This window comes from Marmota monax, unplaced genomic scaffold (assembly GCF_021218885.2).
Source record: "Marmota monax isolate L192 unplaced genomic scaffold, Marmota_monax_Labrador192_F-V1.1 WCK01_AAM20220418_F8-fsc00038, whole genome shotgun sequence".
Lineage (NCBI taxonomy): Eukaryota > Metazoa > Chordata > Mammalia > Rodentia > Sciuridae > Marmota > Marmota monax.
Window position 1 is genome coordinate 6,900,523 of NW_026692498.1, and position 12,641 is coordinate 6,913,163.

The 12,641-nt window shown below is 54.8% G+C and overlaps 2 protein-coding genes across 10 annotated transcripts; one reads left to right on the forward strand and one right to left on the reverse strand.

Moving 5' to 3' along the window:
- Nucleotides 1–61: 61 nt before the first annotated feature.
- Nucleotides 62–6,919, reverse strand: Mus81 (MUS81 structure-specific endonuclease subunit). Of its 9 annotated transcripts, XM_046445206.2 has the most exons (18): nt 6,815–6,919; nt 6,338–6,700; nt 5,746–5,963; nt 5,483–5,657; nt 5,226–5,311; nt 4,661–4,759; nt 4,429–4,497; nt 4,195–4,280; nt 2,800–2,940; nt 2,553–2,648; nt 2,337–2,458; nt 2,150–2,247; nt 1,471–1,587; nt 1,283–1,378; nt 1,002–1,130; nt 825–928; nt 316–399; nt 62–233 (listed from the first exon to the last, which is right to left on the reverse strand). In XM_046445206.2, the coding sequence occupies exons 3-18, from the start codon at nt 5,878–5,880 to the stop codon at nt 167–169; spliced, it is 1,704 nt and encodes a 567-aa protein (XP_046301162.1). In that variant the 5' UTR covers nt 5,881–5,963; nt 6,338–6,700; nt 6,815–6,919; the 3' UTR covers nt 62–166. The 9 variants fall into 9 exon arrangements, 6 of the variants coding, with proteins under 6 accessions (XP_046301162.1, XP_058435452.1, XP_046301163.1 ...); XM_058579469.1 differs by lacking the exon at nt 6,815–6,919 and having other exon boundaries at nt 6,338–6,757; XM_046445207.2 differs by lacking the exons at nt 6,338–6,700; nt 6,815–6,919 and adding an exon at nt 6,097–6,179.
- Nucleotides 6,920–8,062: 1,143 nt separating this feature from the next.
- On the forward strand, nt 8,063–11,757 carry Cfl1 (cofilin 1). The gene is made up of 4 exons (XM_046445217.1): nt 8,063–8,398; nt 10,280–10,587; nt 10,813–10,889; nt 11,090–11,757. The coding sequence occupies exons 1-4, from the start codon at nt 8,078–8,080 to the stop codon at nt 11,200–11,202; spliced, it is 819 nt and encodes a 272-aa protein (XP_046301173.1). The 5' UTR covers nt 8,063–8,077; the 3' UTR covers nt 11,203–11,757.
- The last annotated feature ends 884 nt before the right edge of the window (nt 11,758–12,641 follow it).

Genomic DNA, 12,641 nt, shown 5'->3' on the forward strand with positions numbered 1-12,641 from the left:
TCTACTTGCTGCATATTTTACAAGGGCCCTGGAGCCTAGTGTCGCCTCCATAATACCTAAGTCTGCAAACACATCAAGATTTTTATTGTAGCCCCAAAAGTCCTGGTTAAAAGGCTGGGTAGTTTGGGGGGAGGGGAGCCAGATGGCTTCTGGCTCTGGTTGCAGTTCAAGTCAAGGGGCTGTAGGTGCAGTAGAGCTGAGATAAAGTCCTGCTCAGAACAGGTCCCAGATTCCTACAGGAAGAGAATGGCAGGGTTGGCTGGGATCTAGCATGACCCAGGCCCCAGACTCCCTCAGATTCTCTCCCACTCTCACCTCTGCAGACGCCCACACTTGATGGTGCTCAGCAGCATCTCCTGCTCCTTGGGGGTGGCACAGGCATCATAGGCAGCCAGGAGGCTGGGGATGGGGTATTTGATGGCTGACTATCTGAGCCAGCACAATGAGAACTGAAGCAGGAATAGGGTCAACCTGGGGTGGGGAGATCAGGACACAGCAGACTTCCTGTGCCTGGCATTTTGGTTCTGCTCCATCCTGCCCTGCCCCCTTCCTGGGAACACTGGGACAGAAGTAGCAAAAGCCCCCCCCCCCCGCCCCCTCCTCCAGGAAGCATTCTCTGCTGCACCCTCCCCCATATCTGGGACATCATCCAGTCCTGGCTGACCAACCTCCATAAGCAACCCTGGGTTCAGCTGAATCTGCCCAACTCTGGCTCTGCACAGTCCAATGGAGCCAGGCCCACTCTCCAAAAGCACAGGTTAAGCTATATTCCATGCAAGGAGGGCAAGGGCTGAGGACCCCTAGAAGGCCATCCAGGGATGTACCTGGCAGGGGTGCTGTATCGGTCCACCAGGGCTGCTGCCTTCTCCCCACTGATTCCACGAACCTGCATCAGCTGCCTGGCGAACACCTCACGCACAGACTGGGCCTGAGGTTGAGGAAGGCATGTGTCAGGTGGTGGGGGCCAGGATGCCTAAAGAAAAACTGGGCAGAGGCAGTACCTTGTTCTTGATGGCTCCTGTGTTGAAGTCACTGAAGGTGAGGAGTGAGCAGAGTGGGTTTGGGGTGGGCCTGGCCCCCGACTCAGGGTCCCCTGGGGTTCCCCAGGGACGGCTGCGTAGGGTGTGTCCCTGAGGGAAGAGGGGACTAAGGCCAGGCTAGAGCTCTAAGGGTCAGCCCCCAGCAGTCTTTCCCAGTCCTAGGCCTCAGTGAGCCAGCCCTTCCTCCTTGGGGAAGCAATGGCCCAGGTAAGGGACCAGTTGAGACAGGTGCATCTGCTTACCTGGTAGAGTCTCTCCAGGCCCCTTGTCAAAAGGGCAAGGTAGGCAGCTGACTCCTTAATGTCTACTGTGCGCTTCACAAAGAAGCCATCAATGACCTGGTGAAAAGGACCCACAGGAAGTGGCAGATCCTGGCCTGAACCACCATAGACCATATCCCCTGAAAGCCTGGCCCTGCCTTGTGGCTTACCTGGGTGTTGGTGACAGCCTGCAGCAGTGTGCTCTCAGGAAGGCTAAGGTTGTGGACTGAGCCATACTCCTCCACCAGGTACACCCGATGCCCCAGACCACAGCGCTTTAGTCGGAACTAGGGAGGAAGACAGAGGAGCAGACGGTTAGGCCTGTAAGCCCATGTGCTTGGGCTGTCCATCACGTCACATTTGTGTGACTGTCTCACCAGTTAGCCTCCTCATCTTTGCTATCTCAGAGAGCCTCTACACCTGAGCTTGTGCTGTGACTTGTGGGAAAGCCCTTCTCTGTTTCTGAAACTGCCCATCCTTCAAGCCTTCCTTGGGTTATGTGGCCTCTGATCTAGGATCAGTGTAGCAGCAGGGACCAAGGCACAGCCTCTGCATTTCTATTTGCAGACATTTGGGCCCTGTTTAACCAAGACTGCAGGGGCTGGGTACAGAGGGGGTCTTTAACGTGCTCCTTGGCCCACCTAAGAATCCTCCATTCTCACTATATTCCTGGTGGCCTGAGGGGATCTGAACCTGGGGCTGCCTACAGCAGCTTTAATGGGGCGTGGCTGCATGCCATGAGGGCTCTGCCTTGAGAACACCCAGCAGTGCTCCCCAGCTGCCTTTGGCCTGAGGCAGTGACCCTGGTGCAGGCAGAAAAAGCAAGGCAAGGACGTCCAGCAAAGGAACCTTCTGCTCCCGGAAGCGGCCGTCGATGATGCTACTGCATAGGTCATCCAGGCGCTTGCGCTCCACGATGTGATCCAGGACTAACTCTCCAGGTCTGGCTGCCAAGAAGTCAAAGAACCCATTGGCTTGTGTCCCACCTCTCCCCCCAAGGCCTGCCTCTAATGCCTGCCCATCCACAGCCATTTACCTGGGTCTCTGGGCCTGGTCTCCTGTGCCACCCACACAAAGTCCCCAACATGGAGCTTGCGCACTGTATGGGCCACATGCATCCGCTGTAGCTCTCGGAGCAGCTCTTGCCTATGTCCTGCCCTGAAATAACAGGGAGGGAGACCAAGATCAGTCCAGTACGCTCTACCCTACAGCATCTTCTGATCATCTTCATGGATTTCCCCCCTCTACTTACCCCCTGGTCTCGCTGATGTCCACACACAACAGCACCCTGTACTCTCTAGGCCTCAGCTCCAGCAGTGGCTGATGGACCCCTCCTTCACTGGCACCACTATGGAGGGGGGTGCTCTATGTGAGGCTAGAACTCCCAGTGCCAGGGCATCCCCCTACAACCCATAGAAGGTAGGGCAGCAGGTGGAGATCATGGAGATAAGGGTGTGGTGTTGGCTTCATTTCTGCCCCACCCCCCCTTTCCTCCTCACAGCTCAGCTGAGGCTGCTCCTGGCACCGCTGACTCCTCCCCACAGGGCTTCTCAGGTCCAGTGCCCACATTCAGTAAGCTCAGGCTTTCCGACTCAGCCAACTTCTGGGCCAGCTCCAGGCCCTCTGGGGTCAGTGAGTACCTGGGAGGTGGAGGAGACAAATATAGCTTTCCCTTCTTCACTCACATCTGGCAGGCTGTCACCCAGCTAGGCGGGCCTCTCTCCATCTTGGCAGCCCTGTACAAAAACAAGTCCACTGGCTCCCTGTCTTCTCGTCTCTCAGATCAGTTTCCTGGGGGCCTAGATACTGTTATTTGCCCTGTGTAATACATGTCACAGGCAAAAACTCTTTTCTCCTCGTTTGCTCGTTCTGTTCCCTCCTACCTATGAGTCCCCTCCCAGGTTTTTTTTTTTTTTTGCCCTGGGAATTGAACCCAGGGACACTCTACCTCATTCCCAGCTTTTTAAAATTTCTGAGTCTGCCTCTTGCTAAATTTTAGAGTCTCACTTCAACCTACCAAGTACTTAGGATCTCAGAAAGTGGGATATGGTGGTGGAGGCCTATCAGCCAGATTTTAATACATGTCATGCCTGTAATCTTTTTTTTTTTTTTTTTTTTTAAAGAAAGAGTGGGGGAGAGAGAGAGAGAGAGAATTAATATTTTTATTTTTTAGTTCTCGGCTGACACAACATCTTTGTTTGTATGTGGTGCTGAGGATCGAACCCGGGCCGCACGCATGCCAGGCGAGCGCGCTACCGCTTGAGCCACATTCCCAGCCCCCATGCCTGTAATCTTAACTCCAGAGACTGCGGCAGGAGAATCAGAAGTGCAAGGTCAGCCTCAGCAACTTAGAGAGGACCTGAACTACTGAGTAACACCCTGTCTCAAAATAGATGCAATAAAGTAAAAAGGCTGGGGGATGTAGCTCAGTGGTAAAGACCCTCTGGTTTAATTCCCACTGCCAAAACCAAACAAGAAAAGCAAATTTTAAGACGTGCTAAGTGCCCTCTCCTTGGCAAAGGCTTTCAGCTCCTGTAACAACTCTGGCACCCATCCTCCATCCCCTCCTGCCCCCAGTTGCTCACATGCTCCTGGTACTCCAACAGTGTGGGCTCCTTTGTTGGTTTGATACTGGAGACTGAATCCAGGAGCACTTTTCTACTGAGCTACATCCCTAACCCTTTTTATATTTTGAGACAGGGTCTCACTAAGTTGCCGAGGCTGGCCTCGAACTTGCAATCCTCTTTTCTCAGCCTCCCAGCTTAGTGTAGGCTCCTTGTGGGAAAGGCCAGTCTTTCCCTGCCTCAACAGCAAATTGTGCAACTGTAGGGACTCACCAAGAATATCACATGTATCCTGTCCCTGCCTCCTGTATTCCCTGAAGCTGGTCTCACCTGGCTGGCTGGTGTGTCCTGAGGACCAGGTTCCTATGCAGGAGGGAACGAAGAGCTGGCCAGGATTGAGCATTCCCAGGGACTACCTGTTGATAGAGAAAGAGACCCTCAGAGAGCCTGTAGTGCTACAAATCTAAGCTGGCTCCAGGTGCTGGCCAGGACCCATGCCACTGCTCACTGCCATGAAGTGCAGTTTGATGGGCTCCACCTGTCTTCCTCCACCTTGGTGCTCACCTTGAGGGTCTTCTGGGCACACCTCTGCAGCAGTTCCTCCTTGGTTAGGAAGCTGCAGCCTGCGGGATTCTTAAACAGAAACAACAGGGTAGGTTCAGTGCTGAGGCTCCTCCTCATTCTGCCAAAGTGACAGGGATGTTCTCTGCCCACCTTACCCAGAAAGGCACTTCCAGGAGCCTCCCCTCACCCCCACTGCCTCTACTGGCTATTACCAGTGTGGCCAGGCACTAACCAAGTGTTCCTGGTAGAGCTCCAGCAGAACTGCTCGGGCTCCTGAGTGCCGAGCTGGCCAGTAGCCACCTGAGCCTCCTGCTTGGGGCTGGGCAAGAACCTGAAAGGAACATAGGGACTCTGAACACAAATGCCGGCAAGTCACTGTCGGCTCATTTCCTGGCATGGCTGTTTCAGCTGACTTCATGGTGCTGAGCAAGTCCCTCAATTGCCTCCAGTTTTCTTGAATGACCCCCTGCAAATCTGGATGGGACAGTGCAGAGTTGCAGAGCAGCTGCCTGGCCCAGCCTCAGTTCTGCCACCCACTGCAGAGCAGGAACACCAACAGCAGCCCCATTACTTCCTGGGCTGGGCCCCCTTAAATAGCTTAGTTAAGGAATTCCCTCTACAGCTGTTGTCAATATTCCCATTGCAGCTAAAACACAGTCTCAGAGAAGACAAGTCATTTGTCCCAGGCCAGGCATCACCCATGAGATTTGGACTCAGGCCTGTTAACATTCTCAAATCAAGAAATCCTACTCGCAGTACTCCCATTTCGTTTCCCAGTCCCCTTGCCGTTTCCTCACTGGCATGGAAGAGTCCTGGACATGGGCGGGTGACCCTTTCTGGGTTGGACGCATCTCTCCAGATGATGAGCCAGAAGCTGGGTTATCTGTGGGAACAAAAGAAAACCGAGTCCCGCATCACAGTAATCTGGCAGTCGCGAGGTCTGGGATGCAGTCTGCTTGTGTATGTGAGTGCCAATCACTAGCCCCAAGTCAAACAGCAACTAGGACAGGAGTTGGGAATCTCGAAACTTAAGTATTCAAGATAGAGGCTGCACCTGGGGGAAACGGAGGATCTTCCCATTCCTGCCGGAGGCGATCACCACCTGAAGCTAGGTGCTGCTGCAGCCGCTCATCTAGCATACGACAGAGCCCATCTCCGAAGTGCTGGAGTATCTTAGCTTCCCTCCCGCTTTGCAGGGGCAGAGGGTACCGCCCGAGGGAGCGCAGCGCCTGGCAGGGGTAGGGGAAGGGAACTAGGTCAGGATAGGCCAGGTCGTCTGGTTCGGCCAGCACCTGTTCCCAGTCGACTGGAACCCACCTTCTGAAACACGAAACGCGTGCGACGCCCCCTGCTGGCCGCCTCATCCCGCCACTCGGTCAGCCAGCGTACGAAAAGCGGGTTGGGGCAAACCGGCAGCGGCCGTTTTCGGCCCAGGCGGACCGGCGCCGCCATGAGTCCCAGGGCGGATCCTCTGGCGCCTCGAGCCCGTGAGACTGGGGCACCTCCAGTTCTGGGGTCGGGACTGGAACACCTGGCTGGGGGTAGTGTGAGGGCGGGACCTGTCTAATCACGTGGCCCCAGAGGGTAACTAGCTGGAGGGTAGCCTCCTGCCGCCCTCCCCGCCCCTGCACTACTCGAAGCGACTAACTGGAGAGCGGTCACTATCACCTTTCGCTTAAGCTGCCTCCCCTCCCCCAGTCCAGGATCAGCCTTCAGGACCCGCCGTCTCCAGGCCTTGGAGCCTTGACACGCCCCTTCCTCCCACCCTTCTCCAATGAGTGAGCAGGGGCATCTTGTGCAAGCAATAGGAAGACCGACAGCGCCTCCTGCGACTGGGAGGGCAGACTGAGCCGGCGCTTAACGGAGCAACCTTAATTTGGCTGCTCCAAAGTCTGAGTTTCAGCCTCACCTTTGCAAAGGAGGTTGGACAGAGACTGGACTTGAAAAGATTTGTAGGGGGTGTGGGCAAGTGAGTGTAATTATATTTGTGGGAGGCACATCTAGGAAGGTGTGCAAGGGATGAGGACCCAAGGGTAAGGCAGAAAGAGCGAAGGATATGAGGAAATAGTGATCCGGAGCCGCGGGACCCTGCGTGTGCGGCGTGTGGGTGTGACTGGGGCTGCGAAGTCGGGGATGTGCACAGAAAGCCCAAGCTAGGTGGACCGAGGGAGAGGAAAAGTAGGAGAAAGACAGTAAGAAAGAGAGGCCGCCAGTCCTGACAAGTAAGTGGGGAGGCCTCAGGTGGGCACGTGGTCGGATCTCGCGTAGCCGGCTGTAGACAAAGGTAGAAAAGAACACTCGTCACTTCTGTGGCTCATTCGAAGTGGGGGAATCCTCGAGTGGATTGAGGACCCTTAAAAGAGGTTCCGGGTTGACGGACACTTACAATGGAGCAGGACACGGGTTGAAGCAACCCCTCCCGCTTCCCGCCCAGGCCTCTAGCTATCTTGCCGGAAGTCGGGAGGTGCGGGCCTGCTAAGGAGAGAGGCGGGCGCCAGAGCTCAGGTCCGCCCTTCAGACTCCGCCTAGCCAGCGGTGTAGCATCCCCAGCAGGCTCCCGACTCCCGCCTCCCTCCCCACGAGGCCTTATAAGGAGCCTGAAGTCGGCTTTCGGCCTGGCCCCACCCCCTCTGGTCTCTTGTCCTAATAAGGACATCTAGGGCATCCCGCGATCGGGGGCGGGCGGAGAGCTCTCCAGGGTAACTGCGAAGCCCCCTCCCCCTCCTCGTTGCTCTGGGAAAATGCTAATTTCTAAAAAGGTGGTGCTAGTAGCCTCTTGAAGCGCCCCCGCTTGGGGGAGGCGGAGTCGAGTTACCGCCTCTACCTGAAGCTCCAGGAGTTTGGCCCGTCGGCGGTGCGTTTGGGTGTCCCCGACTACAACCCCCGGCATGCTCTGTGAGGTACCCCATTCCCTGGCACTGTTCTCCATTTACACTCTTTATTCTGCTAATGGGATTAAGGTCGCCAATTCCCCTTGCTTCTGACATGTTCGCGACCTTGCCTTCTTTTCCTGCAGAATGTGAAGTCATGGCCATTGTTCTAGGCTAACGAAAATTTCCCAGAGCTTCCCACTCTAGTTTACCCTTAAGGTCCTGCTCCTTTTTGCGAGTATCAGAATAGCCATAACCCTATGAACTAGGTTCAAATCTAGCTTGGTATCTTTCCCCTCTTCTCCCTATATGGTGAAAGGCACACGAATTCTTGAATGCACAAGTCCTCGCCTCCCCTCTTTATTGCCTAATGGATTTTACAAACATCTTTAAGCAAGAACAAAGCTCCCCTTTCAAATTTTTCCTAATGGCCTTTCTCCCTCCTATTATTTTGTTGAAGTTGCATATGACCTTTCCTCCGGAGACCACAGTGGCTTCGCATACGAAAGGTACTCAAATATTTATTTAGGACACCTTTATACTTGCGATTCTCCTTGCTTTAGGACGAGATTCCAGGCCAATGAATAGTTGCTTCGATTCAGAGAAGCAAAATTCTATTCCAGATAAAAACTTAAGACTAAGGGATTCAGAAAGTGACAGATGGGTCGTAGAAAAACCGTTTCACTGGGGAAAGGTTTAGTAGGGAAAGGTTTTCAGGTCATTTTACGCAGCGCCGGGACTATAGCTCAGATCAGAACGTTTCCTGGGAAATTCCACCAATGGGCTCACTTTCCGCGCCATGTCTCCGCCCCTTCAGCTGCCTCGGCCTACATTTCCAAGCATGCACTGCGGAGCAGGGTGGTGGGCCATGCGACAGACTATTACCCAGAGAACCCCACGACGGCGCAGGACCCTTGGACTCCATTTCCCGTCGGCCCGCTCGGGGAGCGCCGGAAGCTCGCCCCGCCCCTCATTGTGCGGCTCCTACTAAACGGAAGGGGCCGGGAGAGGCCGCGTTCAGTCGGATCCCGGCAGCAGCTGCGGCGGCTCTCGTCTTCGTAGGCTCTTCTTGTCGTCTTCCTTTCGCTTCCGGAAACATGGTGAGCGGCAGGTCACGGTGCCCGAGGAGAGGCGGCTGCGGATCGGTCGCTTGCGCGCGGGGGTCACCGGGGATTGATGTCGGCAACCCCTCCCCCAGCGCCCCAGGCGGGATGAGGGTCTCGCACTGAGGGGCGGGCGGCGCTGGTCCGCGCGTGCGCGCCCTTGGGAGCGAGGAAGGGCCGGCTGGGATGTCGCTCGCGCGCCCCCTGGACTCCTTTCCCCTCCCCCATCCGCTGGTGCGCCCGCGCGGACACCGGGCGTGGGGGAGGGGGCTCGCGGGTACGCGCCCCTCTCGAAGCAGCCGGCGTAGCGCGTTTCACGAGGGCGCGCCCCCGGCAGAGCACGCGGCGTCCAAACCTGGCCCGGGGGCGGCCAGAGAAAAGCGCGCGAGAGGTCTCGGCGCGCGCGCCCCACCCAAGGGCTGTTCCTTTCTCCTCGTTACCCTCCCTCGGCGGGCGGGTCTGTCTCGGGAGCAGGTGGCAGGGAATGCCGGCTCCGGGGAGAGGCGGGGGCGCGGTGCCTAGGGGGATGCTATGTCGACGGTGTCCTGTTTGGGGCGCCGGGCCGACGGTTAGGGGCTTGCACTGTAAGGCTTGGAGTGGATCTTAGAGGCCGTGGACCTACTCGGGAGCGAGCGAGCGCGCACTGCGAACTGGGTTTTCGCCTGTACCGCCGGCCAGCGTTGGAACAGCACTGTCGACCGGCCGGCGCGTGCGCATACATTCAAGCCTGTCCACCGGGGCTGAAAGCTCCGGACAAACGGGCCTTTGGCTTTGCCGGATGGGGCCTGAGGGTGGAGCCGAGTTTAGGGAAGTGACCCAGGCGGGCACCGCCCGGAAACCGTCCCGCCCCCTATATTTTGCCCGAAGGCTTCGAGAACTAAGGCTTGTGTATGCTCCCAGATTACAGCCTGTAGCTGACAGGCCTACAGTCCCGTCCTTAAAGGCGCTTTCTGGATGTTGAGGTCCTGGAGGTGCCACTGCCTTTCCCGAACGGGTTTCTCTCGGGGAGGGGGCCGGACCTAGCCCATCTCTTCTCCGCCTACTCCGGAAGTGGCCGAGTCACGTGGCCAGCTTCCGCTGCCGTTCCGTGGGGGGGGGCGGATTTCGCCAGGGACAGTCGCTGCCTCTCCTTAGAGCTTCCTCTAGTACGATCCAGCATAGTTTAAAGAGGGCTCGAAGATGCTGGGAACTAGAGTTATGCCTGGTATTAGCAACTCTGGGTCCCAGAACCACTCCTGGAGGACAGAGAGTTGTCCAGCAGGATCCTAATTGGGAGTTAGAATTCCTTTCTTGTTTGGGGAAGATCTCTGAAGGGAAGAGTGTCGTTTTGTAATAACTGCATAGAGCCGTTCTGATGGGCTTGCCAAAACTAACTGTATACCTGTTGGTGACCCATCTGGAGTGTTGTAGGATCTTGGTTTCCTCTTTGAAGAGGAGACTAGGACCCAGGTGTTTGGTCCTTCTGCCTGTGAAGTTCAAAGGCATCCCTTTATCCAAAGACTGAGATGGAGTACCAAGAGTAGGAACCAAACTCTTAGCCCATGGGTTTTTTTTAATTCTGGGTTCACAGTGCAGCCAAGGCTTTGCTTTTTACAGGTTTCCAGTTGCTATCCTATAAGATGGGAGACAGGGGATTTTGAACTAGGTAACTGAAGGTCTTTTCCATGGCTGCCATGCAGTGGTTGGTTTTTTGATGGTAACTTGAGTGGGAAAGTAATGACTTGCCTTGGAAAGGGAATTAGTGAGCCCTTGAGACTAGGGCTAAGGATTGTACTTGGCATCCAGACAGAGATTTCTTGAGAACAAAAAGGAGGGACTGTAAGGAGCAGTTCTACAGAATTCTTTTTCTTATGAGGTGTGTCTGGTTTCATTTCTCAGGCTTCTGGTGTGGCTGTCTCTGATGGCGTCATCAAGGTATTCAATGATATGAAGGTACGCAAGTCTTCAACGCCAGAGGAAGTGAAGAAGCGTAAGAAGGCAGTGCTCTTCTGCCTGAGTGAGGACAAGAAGAACATCATCTTGGAGGAGGGCAAGGAGATCCTGGTAGGTGATGTGGGCCAGACTGTGGATGATCCCTACGCCACCTTTGTCAAGATGCTGCCAGACAAGGACTGCCGCTATGCCCTCTATGACGCTACCTACGAGACCAAGGAGAGCAAGAAAGAGGACCTGGTGTTTATCTTCTGGTGAGCTTCTCATTCAGGCAGTTTTGTCTTCTCCTTTCTCAGAAGAGCTTGACTTTTGTCTTACTAGTTAGAGGGGATTTGGAGGAGGGTTTGTAAAATAACACTTGTTAGTGGGGAACTTGACAAACTTCCTCAGTGCTGGAGGTTAGCTCAAGTGTTTCTCTGGGTTGTGCAGAGCCTGAGGGCAGTTGGTGGCAAGTTTCCTGACTCTTGGTTTGTCTCTAGGGCCCCTGAATCCGCACCCCTTAAGAGCAAAATGATCTATGCTAGTTCCAAGGACGCCATCAAGAAGAAGCTGACAGGTAGAGACCACAATGTGTACTTTTCTGTATCGGCTGCAGGTGGGGTGAATGACATGGCAAGAGGGGGTTTCCCCTCCCATCTTCACTCCTGTTGGGCAGTTTCTTATCTCGTCCATCTGCTCTTGATTTCTCTTCCCAGCCACAGAAACCCCCTACCCCAGTGCTTCCTGTTCACAGATGCTCTTTTTTATTCCCCACAGGGATCAAGCACGAATTACAAGCAAACTGCTATGAGGAGGTCAAGGACCGCTGCACCCTGGCTGAAAAACTGGGGGGCAGTGCCGTCATCTCTCTGGAGGGCAAGCCTTTGTGAGCCCCCTCCAGCCCCCTGCCTGGAGCATCTGGCAGCCCCAGACCTGCCCTAGGGGGTTGCAGGCTGCCCCCTTCCTGCCAGACCGGAGGGGCTGGGGGGATCCCAGCAGGGGGAGGGCATTCCCTTCACCCCAGTTGCCAAACAGCCCCCCCACCCCCTGGACCTTCCTCCTCCCTCCATCCCTGACGGTTCTGGCCTTCCCAAACTGCTTTTGATCTTCTATTCCTCTTGGGTTGAAACAGACCAAGTCTTCCCCCAGGCACCCAGTTTGGGGGGGGGGCTGTATTTTTTTTAACGACACCCCTATTTCCCACCTGTTCCTCCCTCATCCCATGCTGCCAACTTCTAACCGCAATAGTGACTCTGTGCTTGTCTGTTTAGTTCTGTGTATAAATGGAATATTGTGGAGATGATCCCTCCCTGTGCCGGCTGGTTCCCCTCCCTTTTCTCTTGGTCTTGACCATTCATGGAAGCAGGACCAGTAAGCGACCTTCAATTAAAAAACAAAAAACAAAACAAAAAAAAAGACAACAATAAAAAGGCTTGTTAATGCGGTGTTTTAGTTGAGGCTTGGCGGAACTTGGCAGGGGGGTGTACTGAAAGGAACAGCCTCTCTCCTCTGCACCCCACCCCCTTGTCTTCCTAATGACTTTCCAAGACTCCCTTCTAATAGTTGGTGCTCTTAATGTTGCAATTGTTACCAGGTGGGTGGCAGAGCCCATGGTGTGTCTGCTATTAATGCAGGGACACTAACAGAAATAGCTTCACACCAGAATTAGTTGCCCCTGGAGCCTTATTGAGGTGGAGTGTCCCTGGTCTGGTGTGGGTTGCAGTGCAGGTTACAAGTGCTCTGTTGAACTACTTTGTCCACCCTCAAAGTTCTCTTGGGTTATCTTTCCTCTCTCGCCTCATTCTTAGGATGGCTGATTAACATAATTTATGAGTGCTGTGTTGAGTGGCTGTTCTGAGTCAGAAAGCTAAGTTAAGCCTTTGGCCTTATGTAGATTTGGCTGGAGTCCATGCAGGGTGGGGCCAGCCAGGTGGAGCCCAGGACTTCAGACTCAGGTGTCTGTAGCCCCACCTCTCTGTATATAACCCAAGGTCCTTGGCCTCTTGCCAGCATTGTTGTGGGCTCTCTCCAGCCTACACTTTGGGCTTTCACTGCCTAACAGGCACAAATAGCTAAGAAGCCTGGCCCAGGGCAGAGTGAATTGAGGTAATATGAAGTTTAAAACTACCCCAATCGAGCTGGGGGCAGTGGCATGTGCCTATAATCTTGACAACTTTGGGAGACCCCAAAAGGGGCTGGAGGTAGCTCAGTGGCATAGAACTGTCAAATCCCCAGGACCAATAGTAATAATACCCTAATTGGCTGGAGTGAGAGAAGGAAAATTCTGGAGTTAATGCCATTCCTTAACTTTGCAAGTTCTGGGAGGAAG